The 25,228-nt window shown below is 44.9% G+C and overlaps 1 protein-coding gene across 1 annotated transcript in view; it reads left to right on the top strand.

Annotated features, from left to right (window-relative positions):
* Positions 1–25,228, top strand: part of LOC138246138 (myosin-4-like) — a 167,083-nt gene that overhangs the window by 8,137 nt on the left and 133,718 nt on the right. Inside the window, exons 2-5 of the mRNA XM_069200409.1 lie at positions 1,454–1,669; positions 1,761–1,904; positions 7,105–7,261; positions 22,660–22,687. Coding sequence (XP_069056510.1) covers positions 1,466–1,669; positions 1,761–1,904; positions 7,105–7,261; positions 22,660–22,687 — 533 coding nt within the window. The 5' untranslated portion in view covers positions 1,454–1,465. The remainder of the gene's footprint in view (positions 1–1,453; positions 1,670–1,760; positions 1,905–7,104; positions 7,262–22,659; positions 22,688–25,228) is intronic.

Here is a 25,228-nt window from a genome sequence, read left to right as displayed (position 1 = left end):
GATCAAATCATATAATCACCCCTACCTGTAAAAGAAAACGAATCTGACCCTGTAATGTAATGTGGTGCTCATGTAAATCACTTTAATATCCTGCCCCCTGGACAAGTTTGCACTTTATGAAAACTATGGAAAAAACACTACATCATGATGCATTAACATACCACAAACCGGCTATTCCCCTCCATTACATGTTGACTCTGTCTTTGGCTTTGACCCTAAACAGCTCTCCACTGCCCTTTTCCTTGCTTTGCACTATGTAAATACCACATAATACATAAATAATCCACTAATTTGAAAACAATGTGTTAACATTTGATTAACTTTGTAGGTTTTGGAGAAACCTACACCAAACTTTCCACCCAGTGTGACCACTATACTGCATTTGAACTTAACAGAACTGTAAAATATATGAACTCACTATATTCGGGTTATTTAAGTTTTTATTGATTTAGTGATATCATCACGAGGAAAGATGCTTCTTGCAAAGTCGCTTTAACGATGCCAGACTACTGATAGTCAATTGACGGCACATATTGTGATTTCCTGTGATGTCATGTGTATGTATATTAAAGATGCCTCACACATTCCCTTTTTGCCAGGAGCCCCCAAAAAATAACAAGCAATATGGAATTTTATATGTAATTCATTTTCGGAACACAATTCTACTTAAAGACCTAAAACCTCAACTGAAAGTGGTCTAATTTTTCTGTATGCCAAATATCTTTGCCCCATTCCTCGAGGGCTCTGCCTATTATTCGGCACGTTTTCAGACCAACCTTTTCTAGCAAATGGGCTTGGGCATACAAAGGGGGAAGGCTAATTTGCGTAAAAAGGGAGAAGGAAATTACACTGAGTATAACCTCAGAATGGGAGAAAAACATTTTCTTAGAGACATTAAAGCTTGTTTTCTGATTTTGAAACTTAAAAGTATGGATTCGTAAATGTCAGACTAGCATAGTCTTCAGCATGCCCCACCTCTTGCTATTTTTTGGTACAAATCTGACAGAGAGCACGTCGTCGTGGCTACTGCAGAAACACATTAACCAATCAGGAAGCAGTATTATTGTGCTTCTGGTACCCAGTACAGCAATTTGATCTGGGGTCCTTGACCTCGAACTGAATCTGTGGTGAGCAGGGCAGACTCATCCTTTTAAGGCAATGATAAAGTTATACATCATTGGACTAAATGCATTACTTTGTGGAAACAGTTGAACATTAATTAGGATGATGCAATGTTCGCGCAGTACATGTTATAATCTGTAGAATGTCGTAGATGGAGACGGATTCTTTAAAACACCTTCTTAAACACAAATGCCTGACAAGAAATACAAAAAGTAATTTCCGAGCTTCTCAGTAGCGGTCTTGAAAGTAGATGTAACATTGTTATATCGATAACTGAAGATGCACATGTGGGTCGATTTGCGGATACTAAATGGTATTTTCGCTTTTTCAGCAAACAGCAATCATGAGTGGAGACAGAGAAATGATTATCTTTGGAGAGGCAGCTCCGTATTTACGGAAAACGGAAAGAGAGCGCCATGAAGCTCAGAACCAACCCTTCGATGCCAAAACGTTCTGCTACGTCTCTGAAGACGAACAACTTTACGCTCCTGGCGCTATCCAAAGTAGAGAAGGAAAGAAAGTGATAGTGAAAACCGCAAGTGGGAAAGTAAGTGGAAAACGTATTCTTCCCCACAAGTGAAGGAATATTACATTTCGCGAACATAACATTTCAAATTAAATGTTCCTTACTTTTTAAGGTTGTAACGGTTACTGAGGACGATATCTTCGCCATGAACCCACCTAAGTTTGACAAAGTTGAAGATATGGTCATGTTGACGCACCTGAACGAGCCTGCTGTCCTCTACAACCTTAAGCAACGCTACGCCGCCTGGATGATCTATGTAAGTGTTTTGGGCCGAAATCCACACCTATGATTCGGGACCTGGCCAAGAGCCAGATTTAAGTCAAAATATCACCCATGCCATTTTTTGTAAAATAAACATGGATTCTCTTCAGTTAAATAATTGTGTCGCTTTTAATACCTAACCAATGAATAATGCCTAATCAATCGTATGCGGCACGCAAGTAGATCACGCATCATCATGTCCACAAGAGCCTAAGACCCAGATTCATACTTTTTGCAGCAAAACTGCGCAAACGCAGTTTTGCGGCAAAAAGTATAGCGCCGGCTTGTGCCATTCCACAGCACCAGCTGGGCGCCATATTAAAGGAATGGCACTAGCAAGCGCAAACTTGGGCTAGCGTCTTTAAAAAATACACTAGCCGGGTGGGGGTGGGGGTGGCGGTAGGGAAGGAAGGGGTTATGCGTCAAAAAATTTCAGTCCAGTTAGAGTAAAAAAAAATGCCTCTGACCAGAGTAGTGCCATTTCCTGTTGCACAGCCACCAAAAACATGACTCCTGTCTTAGAAAAGACAAGAGTCATGCGCACCACCCCAATGGCCAGAACAAGGGACAAGTGTCCCCTGGGCATGGCCTTTGCGCCCTGTGCCATGCAGGAGGCCCCAAGTTAGGGCCCCCAATAGCAAAAAAATAAAATAAAAAAATACTTACCCAGACTTACCTGGGATGGGGTCCCCATCCTCCGGTGTACCTCTGGTGGCGGTGGGGGTGTTCCTGTGGCTTGGGGAGGGCACCTGTGGACCCATTCCATGGTGTTTAACCATGGAAATGGGTCCACAGCTCCCCTAACACCTGGTCTGATCCAGGTGTTAAATAATGGTGCAAAGCAGGCTTTGCTCCATTATTTAGCCCCTCCTCCCACCCGTGCGTCATTTTAGCATGGGGGGGATAAATATGGGGCTATGGGGATAGCACCATTTTTAGATGAGAATATATACCTTGCATTTCATTGACGCAAGTTAGGTGCACACATCCAAAAAATGGTGCAAACTCCTATATTTTGACATTAGACGTGTCTAACGTCAAAATATGAATATGGAGTTAGGTTTGTGCCGAATTTGCACAAAAAATACGAACATTCGGCGCAATTGAAGTATAAATATGGGTCTAAATATCTCCCTGTTCTAGCACAACGCTACTGCTCTCCCTTCAAGTAGTATAGTATATGCCAGCACATGAAATAATCAATCTGCTAATTAAAATGTCAATCAAATACATAAAGGAGACATAAAATAATTATATTTGAGTGTATTTATTAAAGGTCCCCTCTTAAGACATCAGGTGGGCCTTTTGTCATGGGAGTCACTTAAACAAAAACAATTGTTTTTAATGGTTTATCATGCAAGATAACCCAACATGATGCTAAATTCTATATGGAAATGTAATTTTCCTGCAATCAAATATATTCAACTAAATGTTTTACAAGCCACAAGAGCCTACAATATCTAATATAGGATTAAGGCCATAGGTACCCTGTTGTAAAGGCTCATGGGTCTCAACCTTCACAAACAATTTATGGTAGGGGACTCTGTCTGAAAGGAGCTTTTCAGATTGGACAGAGTGCCCTGCCCATAGTTGGAGTGTGGCATTTAGGGCCAGTGACCACTTGGCCTGGGCATGTGATGACGCTCTGTTGCCACACCTCGTGAGATGCGGGGTGGTGGTGACAGGAAGTGTAAAGGTCACGGTAGGTAGCCATCACTCCAGCCAACTGCCGCAGCAATGGCAGGGGTGTATTGGTTTACTTTAACCCTGGCCTCTGCCTATCTGAAGCAGAGCATCGCAGTGGGTGCACCAACAGCGAACCTCGCCACCCACCCAACCCTATGTTTTGGCATGGGACCTCTAATCCTAAATTTAACCCTAGTCAGCAGAGGGGTCCTCCAATGCAGACTCTCCAGAACAGCACCAAGGGTAAGGTTCAGCCATCCTTAGCCAACCAGAGGATGTATACACCAGTTTGGGGGCTAGGGCACACAGATGACCTTGGGTGGGCACAAGACTGCATTTCTTGCACCCTAATCACAACCCCTCAGGCTGCTTGGTTTTTAGGAGGCAGTGTCCTGGAATGAGGACATGGGTCCAGTGAGACAGGGCCTGCCCCTCACTGATGCACGTGGTTACACCTGTGTGGTCCAATGGCGTTTGGAATTGCGGAAGGTCTCTGGGGTTGTTGGTGTTCCTGTGTTCATCAATCATGATTTAGTAATTTATATAGTGTGATGTTTTTTCTTCTCATGGGTACCTAATTCTTCACAATATGTCATAGTTATCCAACTGAAGTATACTGTAGTTGCTTGTAATAAAACTGTCCTACCAATTTTGCAATCTCTGTTCAGTTCTGTTGGTGCCTCATTTGTGTTGTGTTGGGGCTTGGGCCATAATGTGGGTATCTCAGTTCTATATCCAGGCTAGGGCAATGGATGGAGTAAGCACTGAGCAGAGGAGCGAGCAGGACAGCTGAACAAGATAGCATAGCACTAACACCGTGGTGTTAGTGAGATAACCATAATCAAACTATGCTGGGAGAGCTAAAAAACACACAGATGGTAAAGTTCTTGTGAGAAATTGGGTTATTGGTTGAAGGGGTGAACAACAACCACAACCCTTGTCAGGGTGAACCAAGAAAACTCACTAAATTAACCTGTCCTAACTCTCTGGTAGCTTGGCAAAAAGCAGTCAGTTTGAAATTAGAGGCAATGTGTAAAGTAGTTATGGAGCATACAAACAGCAATGAAGTAAAAACACAACGCAAGAAATATCCCACACCAATTTAGAAAAATAGATTAAAATTGACTAAATAAAATTATATGAGAATTACAAAAATACAATTATTAGAACTGGAGATGTGCAATTTCAAAGTCTTAGGTAAAAGTAGCACCAAAAAGCACAAAGCGTCAAATGGGCTTATCAGGTCACATGGACTGAGACAAAGTTACAAGTTCAAGTCGACCACAATGGAGAAAAGACCGGTGCAGGGCTGAGTTCGGCCCGCTGGTAATGTACCTGCATGCACTTGGACTGAGATGCGAGGTCCTATGTCTCTCTGCGTTGAGTTGTGTAAGGAGCTGTGAGGTGCTGCGCTGAGATTCGTCCTGCTGCATTGGTTCCGATGAGGCGCTGGGAGGTGCTGTGATGTGATGTCCTGAATCACATTACGTCAGGTTGTATGAACCTGCGTCAGTTCTGAGAGAACTCACCTTTGGGGCAGAAATGGTAAACTCCGATGCCAGCCAAGGGTCTAGGACCAGGGGGACACCTCTTGGGGATCAGAACTGACTCAGATAGAGGCCAGCAGCCAAGCACAGGCAGGTCCGGCTGAGTCGTGGCAATTAGGCAGATGCAAGGCAGGTCTCAGAACAAGAGACCAGTCAGCTAGCCTATGGAGTCACTGCAGATTCTGGGTTCAAGGAGCAGGCCCAGTCTCTCTTCCTCAGGCAGCAGGTCAGTCCTCCTTGCAGAAAGATAGAAAGGCACTCCTTCAAGCTGTAGGGCAGCACAGCAGTCCTTTCTCTGAGTCTTCCACAGGACCTGGTTTGAAGGTCCAATATTTGTACCTGATGCCAGCTTTGAAGTGGGAGAAACGTCTAGACTTCCCCTACATCCGGTTCTGGAATTTCCTCCTTTCCCCTGCCCTGGCTTCAACAGGTCTGGAGTGACAATAGACTGGGTAAATTCCTTTATGAGTGTGCTGAGGCAGCCCCTTTGAACTTCAAATTTGATAGGTGACAGTTTCACCCCTCCCATCAGGTCAGGATGGCCCATCCTGCCAACACACAGCCCCCCTTTGTAACACTAAGTGGGAGGATTACACAAAGGCCAACTGCAACTACAGTGAGTCATGGGACCTAGGACACAGGCTGCAGGTACCAAATGGTTAGCACAAGAAATTACAATGTTCCAAAAGTGGCATTTTCAGAATTGTGACTTAAAAGCTAACTTGGCCAATAAAGAGTGGTTTAAATCACAATTCATTTGAGTGTAAACATGATATTTCTACCTGTTCCCAAGCAAAAGTCATCACTTATTAAATATAATTTGACAACCCAATTTATCTCATTAGAGAGGTATGCCTTGCAGTAGTGAAAAATTAATTTTAAAGTTTTTCACTAGCAGTACATGCCCAACGTTTTACATACACTGCACCCTGCCCCACAGGCTGTTTATGGGCTACCCAAGGAGTGATTTATATGACCTACAATAGGTGACTTTAAAAAGGAAGGTTTAGGCCTGGCAAAAGGCGTTTTTATACCAGGTCAAAATGGATGCCTAAAACAGCACACAGGCTTCAAAGGCAGGCCTGAGACATATTTAAAGTGGCTGCTTATGTGGGTGGCACTATAAGTACTGCAAGCCCACTACTAGCATTTAATTTCCAGGCTACAGGTACATGTAGTACCACTTTACTAGGGACTTATAAGGCAGTTAGATGTGCTAATTCTACCGTGCTTAGAGAAGAGGGCACAAGCACCTTAGCAGTGATAAAGTGAACAGAGTCCTAAAAGCAAAAAAAAAAAAACAAGTTTCGAAAATAAGAAAGCCGAAGGCAAACAGTTTGGGGATGAGCCTGCAGAACAATCAGTGATAAAGTGAACAAAGTCTAAAAGTCAAAACAACAAGTTCAGAAAATAGGACTGCTGAAATCAAACAGTTTGGGGGTAAGCCTGCAGAGAGGACCAAGTCCAATAGCAAGTCATACTGAAGAAGGCTAAGCTGTGACCCACAGAATGCACTACAAGGAGCTGTGACTCAAAGCATGCACTGCTCCTGTTCCTCATTCACCCACACATGTCCCAGTCTGTCCCCACACCATAAAAGCTTCTAAAAATCTAATGAAACTGCCCTGTTGGAACATCCCTTTCTATTTTTTATAGCTGTGTACGTCAATGCTAATGCAGCTCATGTGCCTTATTCATTTTATATAATTTAAAGATTTGTAATCAACAGCCTGCTGCCTTGTTGTTACTTCAAGCATTACATGAAAACTTGCATGTATTCCTTCTTAATGAAAAATTGTCTTTGCCATAACATTCCAATATGTTAATTCATTATCGTGTGCCACTAAAACTAATATTTTCCTATACAGCAATGTTTTTTGCACCAATAATTAATACATAGATGTACTCTAATGCTTTTGAAGATGCAGAATGCAGCAGTGATTTGTCCTGCTTATTTCACAGACCTACTCAGGCCTTTTCTGTGTAACCGTCAACCCCTACAAGTGGCTGCCAGTCTACAACCCGGAGGTGGTGACTGCTTACCGAGGGAAGAAGCGCCAAGAGGCCCCACCACACATCTTCTCCATTTCTGATAATGCCTATCAATCTATGCTAAACGGTAAGAATACATCTTTATCTTGTTAAAACTGTGCGGAATTCACACAACATATCTGACCACTGAATGGCACATCTGACCTAATCCATATACAAAGCTAAAGAGCAAATCTTACATTAGCGAACACACGGTACACAGCTAATGTGATCTGAAAAAACATCTGTTAGAGTACATGCCAAACTTTTATGGTCTCGCCTAAAACCAGCTCTAGCTGTAACGTGAGAGCTATTGGCGTTACACAAAACACATATATATTCAGACATATACAACATCAGGGACTTTTTTACATTCAACCATTGGCTACCGCGGTTCAGCTGGCTTTATCCATTGGCAAAGACGCCTGTCTATCAGTGCTGGTACCATGTCATTGCACTTCCCCATGAAACGCCACGTGAGTAGTTACAGACCTATTCTTCCCCTACTCTCGCTGGGGTCTACTTCTGCTTTCTCGCTGCCTAACCTTGACTCACAACACTATCGTAGGTATTGGGTATTTACGTATATATGGCATACATATTTGAGACTTAAAGATCCATCGAGTTAACGAAAATAGTTTATTTTTATTAATGATCAAATCGTAAAATGCCAAATCGAGTTTCGCTACAGTAGCATTAGGATTGTCGTTTATAAGGTCATAATATTTACACATTTCTCCCAAAAATCTATAAATCATGAAATCCACGTTTTTCACAATATTCATCAATTCTTTTCAGGTTTTGAAATTTCATTAAAAAATCATATAATTTGTTTCACTATACCATGTCCGTTTTCTGAGGAATAAAGCTCTTTATTGCTTAGTAAGATATTAGTTTTTCTTGTTAAGAGTCGGTTTTCATTAGGGCGGCACGATCAGTGCGGCTCATGGGGGGAAGGGGCGGACCAGCGTGTGGAGGGGGGACAATTTTTTTTTTTTTTTAAATGTACCTTCCTTGCCTCGCGCCTCGACGCCGCTCCTCTGGCTCCAGTGCTTGCAGGCATTGGCTCCCAGCCTGCCCTGCGGCCAATCCTGACTGCTTTCCTGCTGCTAGCAGAGGCAGAGTGGTAGCCTCTACCTGCTCTCTCCAAACCGGCAACACAGTGCCAGCCAAACATACACGTCCCTGCGATCGCCAGTGGCCCTGCCCTTTTTACAATAAAGCCATAAAAAAACATAATAAACATGCTTTATTATGGCTCTATTGTAAAAGGTTTGCAGCTGCTGGCAGGGGGATGACGCTCCTCCGCCAAAGTGGAGGAGCTGCCCCTGGAAATGATAATACTCTCTATGCTAAGGTACAATTAAACTGCAAGCTTGGAAGCTGCTGAAGTGACATACCTAGTGTTACTGTTGTGAAATGACACAATGGTAGCTTCCAGGACGACATGCAATGCCTCCCTACTATGAATATAAACTCCTCTGAAAAAAGTCCATTGTGGTAGGCACAGAGTTAAGGACAGAAGACAAGGACTTGTTGTGACCTGCCATTTGCTAGAGAATTCTGTCTGTGCCTTCCATTGCAAAACGTTCTGGTCCATAATAGGCACAACTATAGTCCAAATGCCTAAAGCACCAGGTACCTGCACCATTCCCTCCATATACCTAGCTGCCTAGCCAGACACATATAAACAAAAGTGAAAGAGAAATCATGGTCAGAATAGGTGATAACATCCACATTCTAGAAGGAGACAAACTCCCAAATAACAAAGAGCCATATCACGTATCCCCATAGAACAGGTTCCTGGAAACCTATAGGGAGAGAACCAGGGTGGAGAGATAACTGACCAGAGCAGCACTGCCAGGAAATGTAGGTCCATTGAAAATTCCTAAGAGCCAAGAAGACTGCAACACAGATGTCAATACACCTCTACATAATGATCCAGAGTCCAGCCTGGAGGCCAGGAAAAGCAGAGACAGCACCATGGAGGCCAAATGAGCCCAATGGAACAAAACACAAAAGTGTATTGAAGGAAACATTAAAGCCCCTGAGGTGCAATGGAGACCCCCCTTGCTAGAGTAGAAGAAGAGTCTGACCAACAAAGGGAAGCACACCATAACCCAGCAAGAAAAAACCCAATGGTGAAGACAAACTAACAAAAGAAAAGATCAAGACACCAAAGGCCAGGAGAAAACCCAATGGAGCAGGCTTATCTCATCATTAGGCACTTTCGGAGTACAGAATATCAAAACCCATGTGTACCACAATACTAGCAAGGGAGCAAAACCTGCCCACCAGACTGAGCACTGGGAGGCCAGAGCAAGTGAAGAATGGCAGGAACATTGGGCAACCACTCACAGAAACCCCATCCATGCCACTACGAGGAAGAGAGCAGGCCAGACAATTCACTGCGAAAAGCAGCAAGAGCAACAATCAAGGAAGACAAGGCAACAGTCCTAGAAGTTCTAAGGCCAAACAAGAGCACAGAGGGAAGGGCATGGCTGCCCCCAACAACAAGCAAGGGGCGTCCAATGCACTTAGTAAATGGGACCGTGAACCACGGCCAAAGTTGCCACACCCAGCCAGATGACAACAGTCAAAGAACAACCACAAGCCTAGCAGGGAGCCCAGGACAATTAGGACAAGTGAGATCATGGGCACCACACAGCCCCATGCCAAGCAAGAAAGGATTCAATGGTACAGACTAGGACCTAAGAAAAGGAACTGGACAGCACATGAGCCCAGATTGTTGCAAGCTGAGGCCTAGTCCACCCCCAGTAAATACAGCGATGGAGCAGACTATCTCAGTAAAGGGAAGTAATGCTACAGGCAGTGCATGCCTCTCATACCCCAGCAAAGCAAGGAGAAACCATGCAGCAGGTTAACATCAATAGCATACAGAGAAATGCTTAATACATCGCAAAGTCCTTGGCATGGGAGAGCCAGGAGGAAAAGTCAAGTAAGGACTCCTAAAGGATAAGCAAAATCCCAAGAGATGGCTGCAGAACATAATGAGGGACACTGCCACAAGCCAGCACAGGGCAAGGTAGCAATAAACAACAGGTCCCTACAAACATCCCTAAAATGCAACCCCACACACACTCAGCAGCCAACAAGAAAGGAGGAGCTTTAGCACAGCACATACGGACTGTTGAGACCACAACAGGTAGTGAAAAAAGAAACATAAGAGCACCATACCAGAAGGCTAGACTGAAGGAACTGGACTCCCATGCACATCAAGCACAGTGTGAAAAAGTAGACACCAACCCACATCCATGGATATCCACTGTGTCAGTAAACAACGACGAGGAAAAATTCCTCATTAGCAGCACAAAAGTGCTGGCCAGTCAAGGGAGAGAAACCAAAAAGAAGTAACACATTGGAGATGGACAATAATGATGTAGGATACAATGTTGAGGTCCCTAAGTAAAACTGACCTGAAGCAAGGCCCATGGGCAGCCAAAGGACCACCTTGCCCAGCCAAAGGTGAGCCACAGATGCAGCCCTAGAAACAACCAAGAAGACATACCCAGTGACTGGGCTTAAAAACCACCTTGGCCCAACACTAGGCAAACTAAAAACCTAGGATATGCACAAGGCCAGTCAGGCTTAACTCTAAGGTGTTAGAAATTGAGTTTTTGGTTTGCAGTCAGGTTACCCCCTGTCCAAGCAACGACCCTCACTCTAGTCAGAGTAAAGGAGAATGACACTCAGTTAACCCCCGCTCACTCCCTTGGTAGCTTGGCACGAGCAGGTAGGCTTAACTTCAGAGACAAGGTGTAAAGTATTTGTACCAACACACACAGTAATATAGTAAAAACACCACAAAATGACTCAACACAGGTTTAGAAAAATAGCCACTATTTATCTAAACAAACAAGAATAAAATGACAAAAATCGGACATACACAAGTCAAGGTATGAATTTTTAAAAATTAAACTTAAAAAAAGAGCTTAGAAACACAAACTGCTTTGATGAGGTGTTAACACAGCATCGTGATGGAGTCATTACCAACAATCCACGGCGCCGGGCTTGGAGTCACGCAGACCTCCAGGTACAGTACCTTAGTAAAGTGTGAAAACAAGCCGGTGTGCGAAGTCGGGGATCGCAGCATCGCTGGATCCAAATTGGCATAGGTTCCGGTGCTGCAGGGGCGACGGAGCTGAGGCGTCACAAAAAGACGTCGGGTTCCTTCTGTGGAGCAGTGGAAGTGAGGCGGTGTCGGTGCAAAGCGTGAATCTGCGGACTTTGGGCGGAGTCGAAATCTGGCAGTCACAATGTACTGCGGCAACTTCCACGGAGTCACGGACTTTGGCGGGCTGCAGCGGGAGTGGGCCTGCGAGGGTCGTCGCACTCCAGCGAGGACCACGAGTCGGGTGCAGGCAGTGTCCCGAGATTTGGCAGCGGCGTTGGCCCGGAGTCGTCTGAAGTTGGTTTTCTTGAGTTTTTACCAGTTTCTCCTTTCAACGGCCCAGGGACTGAATAGGACACAATTTGTCAGGGCAGGAGTCTCAGCAGAGAGTCCAGGTGCTGGTGGCGGAAGTCTTTGATGGCCCTGAGACTTCAGATCAGGAGGCAAGCTCAGTCCAAGCCCTTGGAGATTCTTCTCAAGCAGGAATATACCACAAAGTCCAGTCTTTGTCCCCTTTCACAGTCAGAAGCAGCAACTGCAGGATAGCTCCACAAAGCACAGGCAGGGCAGCTCTTCTCCTCAGCTCTTCAGCTCTTCTCCTTGGCAGAGATTCCTCTTGATTCCAGAGGTCTCTCTTGTTTGTAAGATCGTGCCTTGCCCAGGCCAGCCCTAGGTACACACAAGGTGGCCTGAAACTGCATTGAGTGAGGGAAGACACAGCCTTTTCAGGTGTAAGTGACCACTCCCTCCCCCCCAGCACAGATGGGTCATCAGGATACACAGGCTACACCCCAGCTCCCTTTGTGTCACTTCCTAGAGAGAGGTGAAAAACAACCCAACTGTAAAACTGACCCAGACAGGGAATCCAACAACCGGCAGAGCCACAGAATGGTTTAAGCAAGAAAATGCCTACTTTCTAAAAGTGGTATTTTCAAACACACAATCTAAAAACCAACTTCACTAAAATATGTATTTTTCAATTGTGAGTTCAGAGACCCTAAACTCCATATTTCAATCTGCTCCCTAAGGGAATTTCCACTTTAGTAATATTTAATTTAAAGGCAGCCACCATGGTAACCTCTGAGAGAGATAGGCCTTGCAACAGTGAAAATCCTACTTTGGCAGTATTTCACTGTTAGGACATTTAAAACACATAAATACATGTCACACCTTTTACATACACTGTACCCTGCCCATGGGGCTATCTAGGGCCTATCTTAGGGGTCCCTTACATGTAAAGAAAAGGGAAGGTTTAGGCCTGGCAAGTGGGTACACTTGCCACGTTGAATTGGCAGTTTAAAACTACACTCACAGACACTGCAGTGGCAGGTCTGAGCCATGTTTACTGGGCTACTAATGTGGGTGGCACAACCAGTGCTGCACGCCCATTAGTAGCATTTGATTTACAGGCCCTGGGCACCTCTAGTGCACTGTACTAGGGACTTACTAGTAAATCAAATATGCCAATCATAGAAAACCAATTGCACATACATTTTACACAGGAGCACTTGCACTTTAGCACTGGATGGTAAAGTGACCAGAATGACAAAAACAGCAAAAACAACGTCCAACATACATCAACAATCTGGGAAACAGAGGCAAAAAGTTAGGGGAGACCACGCCAAGGATGTCAAGTCTAACATGAGGCAATTTATAAAGTACTTCTGTAACACTTCAAACAGTAAAACAGTAAAAACACCACATTAAAAAGGTCCCACACCAGGTTAGAAAAATAAAGCTGATTGTAATAAATAAAGCATGACCAAAATGACAAATAGTCAATCAGTATAACTAGAAATATTCAAATTTAACGTTTTTAGTAAAAATAGCACCAAAAGGTTTAACACATCAACTGTGAAACTCTGGTTGCACCAGACATGGACAAAGTCATAAATTCAAGCCAGCCATGCTTGAGTGTGGGCTGTCCACAGGAGCCCAGTTAGGCCTGCTGCACACTGTACCTTCAATCCTGGTTTGGGGAACATTTTGTGGATCTGTGTCAAAGATGTGTCACTCAGCCAAGGTGATGTGGAGTTCAGCATCATCGTTGAGGCTGCCATTGACTAGGGATGCAAGGGGCTGCACTGAGGATGCATCAGACATTGAAGGTTCCAATACAGTGAAAGTCTGAAATGTGATGTGGGTCTTTGCAGCAGGTCCAGTCCATGCAGCTGCGGCAATGCATTGGTTCTGCTTGGGTTTGTGCTGCACAGCAGAAAAGATGCATCGGTTCTGCTGGATTCACAAGCTGGAAGAGCACTTTAGGCCTACTCCCAAGGCTCCAGGGCTGGAGTAGCACCACATGGCAGGGTAGCCTTACAGATGACAGAGTCCAGGTACAGAAGCAAGGTTGTTGGAAGCCTGTTATGTTCCTGAGGCTTCAGATCAGCAGACCAGCCAACTAGCTTTTAGAGTCACTCTGGGTCTGGGTTCAAGAGACACAGGTCTAGTCCATCTCACCCTGACAGGAGGTCAGCAGGTCAGCACAACAAAGCAGGAGTCTAGTAGACTGCAGTCCAGCAGACTGGTAGTCCTTCAGCAGCACAGCAGTCCTTCTTCCTGACAGAGTATCCACAGGTCCAGAGGAGCACTGAAGTGGTGGTCTATGAGGTCCATCTTTTATACTCTGGTGCCCTGGTTCTGGAAGGTGGGAGAAGTGCATGACATTTCCTGCCTCCCCTGCCCTGGCGCCAAGCTGGCTGGAGTGACAATGCAAGGTCGTTAGGCCCTTAATGTGGAGACAAGACACAGTCTACTCAGGAGTAAGTAGGGCTGTGCTCAGCTCTGCCCCCATCCAGCCAGAAGATGGCTCATCCAGGCATACCTAACCATCTACTCTGTGACTGTCGGGGAGGAATTCAGGAACTGTCAGTTACGCCCAATCACGTGGCCCAGGCCTGGCTATATAATAAGTACACAAAACAGTGACAGATGGAATGCTTGAATTAATCTCAGTCACTGGTAATCCCTCAAGGCCACATCCCAATCCATCATGATTTTGCACACATATCACCTCACTTTTTGACCCAGATTTATGCAAAGAAGTCTTGACCCTGCTCCAATAGGGACAGTCCAGCCCAAACTGCCAAGCCAGGTGCTGCCGGAACTAGAACACAAGCAACCCAGGACTGGCTTTGTCCTAGTTATAGGCTCATCAGCCAGATATAGCTTGGTTCCAGTGACACAGAGTGCACGGGACCCATGCCTGCACCTACCCATCCCACCTAAAGTGAACAGTGACAGATGGAATGCTTGAATTAATCTCAGCCACTGGTAATTAATTGGGGCAGCATCCCAATTCATTGTTATTTTGCACACCAGGCCACCTCAGTTTGGACCCAGGAATATGAAAATCAGTCTTGACCCAGCCTCAAAAGGAACATTCCAGGCTGAACTGTCAAGCCAAGTCCTCCCTGCACCAGAACACAAGAAACTCAGAGTTGGTTTCACCCTAGTTATGGGCTCACCAGTCGGGTACAATTGGTTCCACTGACACAGTGTATATGGGACCCACGTCAGGGCATGCCCAGCCCATTTACAGCAGAACAATAAATACACAAAATAGTGATGGATGGAACACTTGAATTAATCTCAGCCACTGAAAATCACTCGGCTGCATGCCAATCCATTATTATCGTGCTCACCATGCCAAATGAGTTTGGACCAAGCTATATGCTAATCAGCCTTGTCCCTGCTCCAATAGGTACTACCAGCAAGAATTCCCAAGCCAGGTCCTCCCTGAATCATAGCACAAGCAACCTAGGACTGTGTTTGCCTTAATTATGGTCCCATCAGCCAGGAACAACTTGGTTCCATTGGCAAAGTGTGCCCAGGACCAATGTCTGGGCATACCGGTCCCACTTAGGGTGACACAGTAAATACACAAAACACTGATAGATGGAATTATTGAATTAATCTCAGCCACTGGTAATCACTCGGGCTGCATCTCAATCCATCTTTATTTTGCACACCATGCCACTTCTGTTTGGACTCAGCTATATGTACGTCAGTCTTGACTCTGCTCCAATAGGAACAGTCCAGCCTGAATTGCAAAGCCAGGTCCACCCTGAAAAGCAACACAAGCAACTTAGGACCGGTTTCACCCTAGTTATGGACTCATCAGCCAGGTACAGCTTGGTTCCATTGACACAGTGTACATGTGACCCACGTCTGGCTAGGCTACAGGCACAAAAAGGGCTAAGGGCAGTAAAATGCCAACTTTCTAAAAGTGGAAGTTCTATAATTGTGATCAAAAACCCAATTCTACCATAAAATAGGGCTCTTCACCACAATTCTAAAGATACCAAACATGAACTGGTTATCTCTTCCCCTGAAGAAATAACTCTTAGAAAACATAAAAAGGTAACTCCAATGTCATCCTATGGGAGAGACATGTAGTGAAAAGCAAATGTAAGGGTTTTTCACTACCAGGACATATAAAACAAAAAGGTACATTTCCTAATTTTGAAAAACATTGCACCCTGCCCTCCGGGCTGTCCAGGGCCTGGTCTAGGGATGATTTATATGTATGAAAAAAGGACAGTTTAGGCCTGGCAAATGGTTTATTTAGCCAGGTTAACATGGCAGTCTGAACTGCACACACAGGCTCCACAATGGCAAGCGTGAGACATGCTTAAAGGGTTAGTTTAGTGGGTGGCACTATCAATGCTGCATGCCCACCAGTAGCATTTAAATTGCAGGCCCTGGGTACACATACTACCACTTTACTAGAAACTTATAAGTAAATTAAATGGGCCAAATGGGACTAAACCAATATTACCATGTTTAGTGGAGAGAGCACATGCACTTTAGCACTGGTTAGCAGTTGTAAAGTGCTCAGAGTCCTAAGGCTAGCAAAAATGAGTTCAGTAAAAATGGAGGAGGAAGGCAAAACGTTTGGAGTAAAACCACCCTAAAGCTGACAGGTCTAACAATTCCTTATTTAGAGTTTAGCGGATAGGGTACGCAATCAAGATGCTGTTAATGTTCCATTTAGTATATTACAAGTCCATTATAGTCAATATCACTATAGATACAGTAGACAGGATATCTGTTGTGTTTTGACAGATTACCCTGTCTGCCAAACTATAACTGATGCTCTATGTATTCTTGTTGCCCATAAGCTCTTTCATCTCCATGTGCTGATACATGTAACAAGCACATCTAAAGAGCTTTATGTGTCTATTTACGCACCATAGCTGAAATTTATGTACTCAGCAAAAACTGGTTAGCTATTTTAGAATCAAGGTGTCATTTTTATCTTGCTCTAAACATCAACTAAAATATGCTTTCATTGACATAGGCTTAACATGTGAATGTGACGCTGCCCAACAGTGTTTTGCAGATATCAGTCTGAGGTAGTAAGGGGTCAGATACAGGCCTTCCAGTCTTTTTAAATACACCTATCAGACATCTGCCAGTTCTGAAGCAACCACACATTGTGTTACTGTGTGTATGTGTTGCGTGCTCTATGTCAAGCTACCAGAGGTTCATTTAAAGTGTTTATCTGACTTACTCTGACTAGGATTGTCATTATGTACCGCTGTTCTTCCATAAAAATACTGCGAAATACTATGACATTTTCCTAAAGTACTGCAACAATAGATATCACTAAGGTAACCTTAACCCTACTTAACTTTACTACCCAAAACGATCATATGTGCACCATGATGTGTAATTCTGCATTGGTGGAAAACAATGTATTGGGACCACCTTTCATCTTTGCACCTCCTTGATCAATTACTGCAAAACTTTCCATCCTCCACCAATGTAGAAAAAGGCATAAGTCTGGAAAGTTTAGTGGAGGTTCGGCAAATGAGGCCAAAATTATAAGCAACAAAAATAATGAGAAATTCCTATACCTGTGAAAAGTAACAATTTTATGAATTGTTACGTTTTTAACGTAATCAATCAATCAATCTGGATTTATATAGTGCAGCTAATCACCCGTGAGAGTATCCAGAATTCTTGTCAATGACAGGTCAGGAGGTAGTTATAGTTAGGACCTAGTTTCCATTGAAAAAAGCATTTTTTGTTTTGCTGATAACTTTGGTGCCGATTGACAATTCTTCCCAAAATTTTCAACCTAGTTTGCCACTCACTTAAGCTGCTGTCTGGGATGTTTTGGGGTGATTTGTCAACCAGGGGCCAAGAAAAAGGATGAGTCCCAAAACACATTTTCCCAATGCAATTTCCTATAGGGAGTTTTGAGATGACTACACCCTGAACCACTGGAGGGAATTACACCAAATTTGGCAGAAAGCTAGATCTTGGTCGAGAGAGATCTCTTTGTAATTTGGTGTAAATGTGTTCAGTAGTTTTGAGTTATTAAAGAACAAAGAGTTATGTATATTTAGGGGTGTGGATCCACCATAGTGGGTTTGCAGATCTACGCACCAAGGGTCAGGATAGAGGTATCTTGACCCCATGGGACTGATAGAGGGATCTCTGAGGGATCCCTCAAGGGCAGGAAATTGCCTAAAATGTTTTTTGGGGGTGCCCAAGGATCTGAGGATTGTCTACAGTGCTCAGCACACCCCCTGTGAGAATTCGCTACAGATCCGGTGATCCAGACCCCAATTTAAAAAATAACCCGCTCACAGACCTACACAGTCACTCACACAACTATTCACACACTCACACAACCACTCACACACCATACAGCCACTCACATAGCCAGTCAGAGACCCACAAAACCACTCATAAATCCATAAATAGACCCATTCAGCCACTCATAAACCCTGTCACACACCCACTTACATACTCACACATTCACTCACAGACCCACAAAACCACTCCCACACCCAGTCACAGACCCACATGGCCACTCATACTTACACACTCACACAACCACTCACAAACCCACTCACAAACCCACAAAACAACTCACACATCACTCACAGACCCACACAGCCACTCGCACACCCAATTACACATCCAGAAAGTCACTCACAGATCCATTCACATACCCACAAAACCAATACGACACCCAGTCACAGACTCACACAACCACTCACACACCCACTCACATATCCACTTACACATCCTCACAACCACTCACTCACCCACTCACACCCATAAAGTCACTCACACACCCACTCACAGACTCCTAAAACTACTCACACAACCACTCACAGACTCACACCAACACAGCCACTCACGGGCCACAAGAACACTGGCACACCTACTCACAGACCCACATAGCCACTCATACACACACTCACTCAGCCACTCGCACACTCATATACCCACTCACAAACCCAGAAAACCACTACCAGACCCAGTCACAGTTCCACACAGCCAATAGAACACCCACTCATACAGTCGCTCAAGTACTTACACACATACACAACTACTCACACACCCACCCACCCACACCCATACAGCCACTCACACACACCCACTCACAGACCCACAAACCACTCACACACCCACACACCCACTCACAGACCCACACAGCTACCCATTCAACCACTCACACATTCACACACCCACTTGCAGACTCATGAAACCACTACCACTGAAAGGCTGGACTGTTGGCTTTCACAGGGGCTCAGCACATTAACCTATATAGGCAGACCTGCTGGTTTGTCCAAAAGTTGCCACAGTAATTTAGAAATAACTATATTCCAAAGTATTCCTTATAAACACAAGCAGAAGCAATTCATAATAATAATCACAAAAACATTTTAAATAAAGCATTTTTATTTTAAACATTCTTGAGTCCATAAAATGCATCCATAGATCCAATCACAAGGAGTTCTGACCCTCCATTTGAAGAGTATACAGCTCCAGCACAGGGTGCTTAGAACTTAAAAACTGATGGTAAGCTCTCTTGCGGATAAGTGTACAATAACCCGGTTGATGTACAATTTTTTAAAAACTTTCCTGGGGTTTGGCGTGGTCCTTGCAGTCCCTCACAACACTGTCCTTGCAGTCCCTCACAACACTTTTATACATTTTTTGGAGGTGCCCCTGTCGATCCTTTGGGCACCATGTAAATAACAGTATTTAAAAATAAAGCCTATGCAGGGCATTATGGTGGACTGTCAGGAGTGAACGAAGCTGCAACAATTTTTTCTTTTACATTCTCGGTGCCCCGATCCCACAAAGGCCACCCACAGCCTAATGTTCTTTTAATGGCAGTGCATGGAGCCCATTCCCACAGTGTTGTGTCATTGATTCCCATTTTTCTTTGTTTGGTTGGTGCTCTGATCTCACCTGGGGCACCCACAACTTTACACGATGTTGGAGGTCGTGGTGAAGACTCAAGGCCCACGCAGACCCACCGGCTCACCAGCCAGCACCCATCCCGGGTGCAGGTGGAAGCAGACAACAGCAGATCTGAATCCACCCAGCAGAAGCTTAATTTCTGCTCCTGCTTCAGGAGAATATTCCCTGTTCTATGCCCGCACTCTCGTGAGCAAGGATGTTGTTCTCTGCTCCTACCCGGCAGATGCCTTTTCACTCCCCCCAAGATGTGGAAGAAATATTGGTTGATGGCCCCAGAGGATGAGGCCTCCAGGATCAATATGTGGCTCAGGAAGGGGTGCCATACACAGGCTCCCCTCCCCAAATTATTTTAAAAAAATGGTGACAGGCCCAAGAGGATAGTGTCGCCATGCCAATAAGTGGCTCAGAGATATAGGCACAGCCACCTCCCCATATTTAAAAAAAATGAGTATGCCAACCACACCTGGCCCTGCCCCACCCAAGGCGATTTCTTTATAGGTTGTGTCCAGTCCTCACACAAAGGGCTGATTTACCCCCCACTGAATGTCTGGAGCCAGAGCTGGGTTGAAAGGGTTTGAGTGCACTTGAAAGGGTTCCTTTGAAGTCATCCCCTAGATCAAAGACATTTTGAGTACATGTACAGGGGCTCTGACCCCATGATTTTAGACACTGCATATTGCCAGTGGACTGCTGTGCTGCCAGGAGAAACTACCATTTGGACCCCTTGCTTTGCTGGGCTGCAGGAGGGACTGCCGCTTTGCAAACTGCCCTTATATGCTGGCCTGTGGCCTGCCCTCTGCTCTAGCACCCTGCCAGTGCTCTTCAGGGAAGGGTGGGCTTTCCCCCTCCCTGCTCTGGTGGGGCTTTTCAAGAATTCAGAAGGATTTCATTGGAACTCATCACAAGTGACTGTGGGACTCACAAGTCCGGCCATCCAAATATTTCCAAGTAACAAGTGGATGCGGGGATGGGTATGGGGAGCACTTGGCCCCCCGAAAATTCAATGCTTGCTGAAGCCCTCCTTTGTTTTACCCCATGGCATATTAAGCGCTTCGAATTCCCTGTAAGCTGTGTGTGTTGCTGCAGCACCAAGGTGAGCCATGCAATTGTGCCCCCCCCACAAGCAAGATAAATCCAAGCACCATCTCTCTGCACACCACCTTATTGCTGGTGATTGAAATCCCCCCTAGTGAGGACCCTCTGCCACAAGAGATGCAGAGAGCAGGGCTCACATGCTGCCGGGCCAAGGAAGGTTTTCACCCGAAGGAGGAGTCGGCTGGGAGAGGGATAGCCGCCGCTGTGTCGGCATCCAAGGTGTGGGAAGATGAGCCTAGTGCCTGCCTGTGGGCTGTCCAGGCTGTCTTAACCACGTTAGGACAGCCCAGCATGGCCCACCTGCTTCACTGCCACTCTGGCAACCAGACATTGGACCTCCAGGATCTCCCTGGAGCCATCCTGATTTCCCGTTGGGAGGCCCTGTGGTGTATTTTGCCTTCTTCCCTTTTTTCCAGACCTAATCGTGGTGACCCCGATAGGGATCCCGGTGCAGGCACTAGCTTGGTGACTTTACCCAATCTCTGTGGATGCGAGGTGTTCCATGTGCTTTAGTGAACGTAGTGCTGAGAGACAAGGAGACTTCTAACTCCTCGCTGTGGCCTACATTTAGAGGCACTCCTGTGCCCTATGACTTCTCCCTAATACAATCATTGCGATTGTCGTACAAAGTATGAGATCGTCGCAAACTTGGCAGTTCCTACGCTACTCATATAATGTATGTTGGTGTTTGCAAAGTAATTGCCTTACAGATGAGTGCCTCTAACATATTGCATTATTTACACAGTATTTATGATTCAAGTTGTGGGCAGAGTTTAGGTATAATATAATACACATTTTTAATATAAGCCTGGCATGGATTTTATTTTTTGGTGTACTTATTGTGTTGCTGGATGAGGGTGTTGCGTAAAAACTTTACACATTGCCTCTGATGATAATCTTGACTGCCCGGCGCCAAGCTACCAGAGGGTGAGCACAGGTTATCTTTGGTGTGTAACTTACTTGTCCTGACTAGAATGGAGGGTTCTGCCTGGCTTAGGTGCATCTGCTGGCCAACCAGAAACCCCATTTCTAACAGTTTCGTTTTTTATTATTAATACTTTTTGAGTGTGCTTCATTATCCATGTTTCTAGCTTAATTACTCTCTGAGCACTTTCTGTGTACATTAAAGCACAACAATTAAATGCATTTACCGGCGCAATGGAGCAACGTGTTTTGTGATTACATCAAATGTTTCTTTTTTACCTCGGAAATGTCATTGTCTCTGAAAGGCAGGAAGGGCTATAGAATAACTCACTCTTCCCAGCTCTTCAGTCTTCAGCCGCATCAGTTTCACAGTGCTAGACACTGCACCAGCCACAGACCCAAATCCATTTCCTTGATTCACGGAGCTCTGGGCCAAACACCATTTCCTCGCTCCACGAGCCCCGAACAGAGGTCATTAGCAGGAGCCGCGTCCCCAGGGGGTCCACGGAGGGGTGAAGAGAGGCAGCAGAGCCACTTAGTGCCCAAGTTCACGTGCTGTCGAGTGGTGATTTCCAGGACAGGGTGCCAGTGTCTTTCAGTTCAGTTCACTTTTTTCATGCGCAGTTTTTGCGTGTGTGTACGAATTCAGTATGTGACTGCAGAGGCAACACACGCAGCTTTGTCGGGGACTTCTCTGTGCACTGTGAAGTGGACACACACACGGTCCAAACGCATCATTCAGAAGGCTCTGATTCAGTGAACAGATGACAACCGAACGAAAACCGCATCTCTGTAGCGAAAGTATTTACAGCAAATACAGTTGATTTGCCATAGCACAAAAAGACACCAAAAATTGGTCTAAAATTTGCTCTATAGTTGTCGCAGCTATAGTTTCTGTGCTCGCTGCCTGGTCTTTCCATGTCAAAAAAACCCATAGAAAAGGCTTCCAGTGAGTCACGCGCACACTATTGTAATGTGCAGACAGTGGTGGTCGTGGGTAGATTGCAAGTCTTTGTTTATTCTGGAGAAAATAATGCGTAAAGTCTTGTATTTGTTATTTACGGACACAGGAAGCTGATCTCTCTTTTTTTTTCTTCTTTCAGGTCGTGAAAACCAGTCCATCCTAATTACGTAAGAAAATAAACTCTAATTTGTAATGCCACTATCATCTAATGGTGTTGAGTGATTGCAGTGGTCAGCAGTAAACGAAAAAAAAAACAATTGAGAGGTCTATTTTGTTGCCAACTGTTTTCATTATTCCAAAGTATGCCATTCAGCTTTGGCCTAGCCAACAAAACGCAATCCAGAGTAGTGAAAAGCCAGAGCAATGGCAGCAATGCCGGATGCCGATGCTTCAGTCAATTGCCGTCTTCCATGGCACGTAACTACAGAGGACAGCAGCTGTTTATAATGCATTGTATGGCTTTGGGCCATACCGACATGAAAGTGGACGTGGCTAAAAATGTTGCTGTCCACACCCCAGGCAAGAGATATTTATACTCTAATCTAGTAGAACCCCCGGAATATTTGGTGTTACCCTCCGCGGTGCTTGTACAAACGGACCCCTGGCTCATTATATTTAACTCACTTTTGTGGAGGAAAACCTTGCTGTTCCAGGAACCTCAATGGGAGAGGACTTGGATCTACAGCCAGAGTGCCTATTATGGAACTGGGGAACTTGGTTCGAGTTTCAGCGTGGGTTTAACATCCTGTGATTCCGGGCAAATTGGTAATCTCCATATGCCTGCAAAAAAAAAAATACAAATACATGTGACCTTGTGTAATGTAACTGGGGTTCATGGAAAGCGCTCCAATACCTTGGGGTCGAGTTTGCGCTACATAACACTGCACGATAATTAAACAAAAATAAACTGTATCTGGCCGCGTGTTCTGGTGAACGAACCATTGTTATACTAGTGTAGTGGGATGCCCTGCATAGTCATATGATTGAATTAAGTGTCTTGTGAAGTGCACACCTACTGCTAGTGTGTTCTGGCGCTGGGCGGATGAAGGCCAAAAGGAGGAACGGCATTGGATTACTTCTTAAACAAGTCGGTTTTCAATTGTTGTGAAACTGTCTTTTATTCTGGAATGCATCTGAGGGGAAGAGGGTTATTCCAGTATTTGGCTGCTAGTAACGAGCAGACTGAGCCACTCCATTTCTTCATTTTGGTCATAGGGATGGATAGAAAACGGACGGACTGGGAGCGTAGGGATCTTTGTGGGCAATGCATGGTTTCTAATTTATGCAAATATGAGGGGCCAGTTTTGTAGAACGGCAAATGTGCTAGTTAGAGCCTTAAAGAGGATCCTTTTCTTTACTGGTAACAAGTGTAGCTGGTTGCGGTACAGAGCGATTGAGGCATATTTTGAAGATTGAATAGAAGATGGACTGCCATATTAGGAATCTATTGCAATCTATGGATAATGTGCTCTGGAAGTCCTGTATATAGGGCTTTTGCATAGTCCAGTCTTGACAGGATTAGTGCCTGTACCACCGTTTTCTGAGCCTACCACGGCAGGAGTTTGATTAAGTTCCACAGCATTCTTAAGATTCACCACGCAGACTTAATCACAGTTGCAATCTGAAATTGAAGCAATAGGCGAGTGTCCATAAGAACCCCTAAATTCCTGGCCAACTCAGTAGAGAAGGGGGGTGTAGTACCTCTGGCTGGCCATGCCCCTAACCACCCAGATAGACCCCAAATGGCAGGATCTCTGTTGTTCCTGGATTGCATTGCAGGGAGTTAGTTTTGACCCATCCCACAACTGCTGTCAGACAAGCTGTAAATTTATTTTTGGCCTCAGGCTCTTTGTTGTTATAGGTCAGCAGTAGTTGCACGTTGTCTGCTTAGGAGACCACCTGGATGACAAAGTATTCAATGAGATACGCCAATGGGGTTAAATGTATGTTAAAAAGTGTGGGGCTCGGTGGCTGGGCTCCAAGGCATTCTATACATAATAAATTTAGCTGCAGAAAAAAAGACTTAAGCCAAACAGCTTGTTCACTATGTTATAAAAAAGAACCTAACCAAGCCAACACCTTCCCCTCCACCCTGATATGTGCAAGACGATATTTAGCAGGCTCTCATGCGAGATCATGTCAAAAGCCACAGAGAGGTCTAACAAGATTATTGTTTTGACCATCATGCAGTGCAAAGTTAATGGAGTCTGTAATCTCTATAAGTGCTGTTTCCATACTGCATTGGGCCCTAAAACCGGACTGAAATGGGTGGAGGAGTTTAGAGGTTTCCAGAAAATACGTAAACTGGGTGTTAACAATATATTCGATAATTTCTGAGACCCCAGAGAGCAAAGATGTAGGTCTGTAGTAAGAGAGTATTTTTGGGTCCTCATTAAATTTTTTAACAAGGGTCTGACATTAGCCTTTTTCCAGGCAGGGGGTACTATCCCAAAATGCAGGGAAGTTGCAAAGAGCTCCTGGTAGGTAGGGGTTAGGCTGCTCCCTACCAGTCTCATGATCTAGGAGGGCAGGGGATCCAGGGGAGCCGGACATACTTTTAGAGAAAACATTTTCTAATTCAGTGGTTGTAGGGGGGTAAACTGTAGTAATTTGTTCTGTGATCTAGGTACTAGTAGCCTCATTGTTTATGGCCTCAGTGTATAGAATGTCATAGGTATCACATCGGGTACAGTGTCACTCACATTTCC

Source organism: Pleurodeles waltl, chromosome 7, assembly GCF_031143425.1.
Source record: "Pleurodeles waltl isolate 20211129_DDA chromosome 7, aPleWal1.hap1.20221129, whole genome shotgun sequence".
Taxonomy (NCBI): domain Eukaryota; kingdom Metazoa; phylum Chordata; class Amphibia; order Caudata; family Salamandridae; genus Pleurodeles; species Pleurodeles waltl.
The sequence above is the reverse complement of the archived record's forward strand: the minus strand, read 5'-3'. Positions and strand labels throughout refer to the sequence as shown.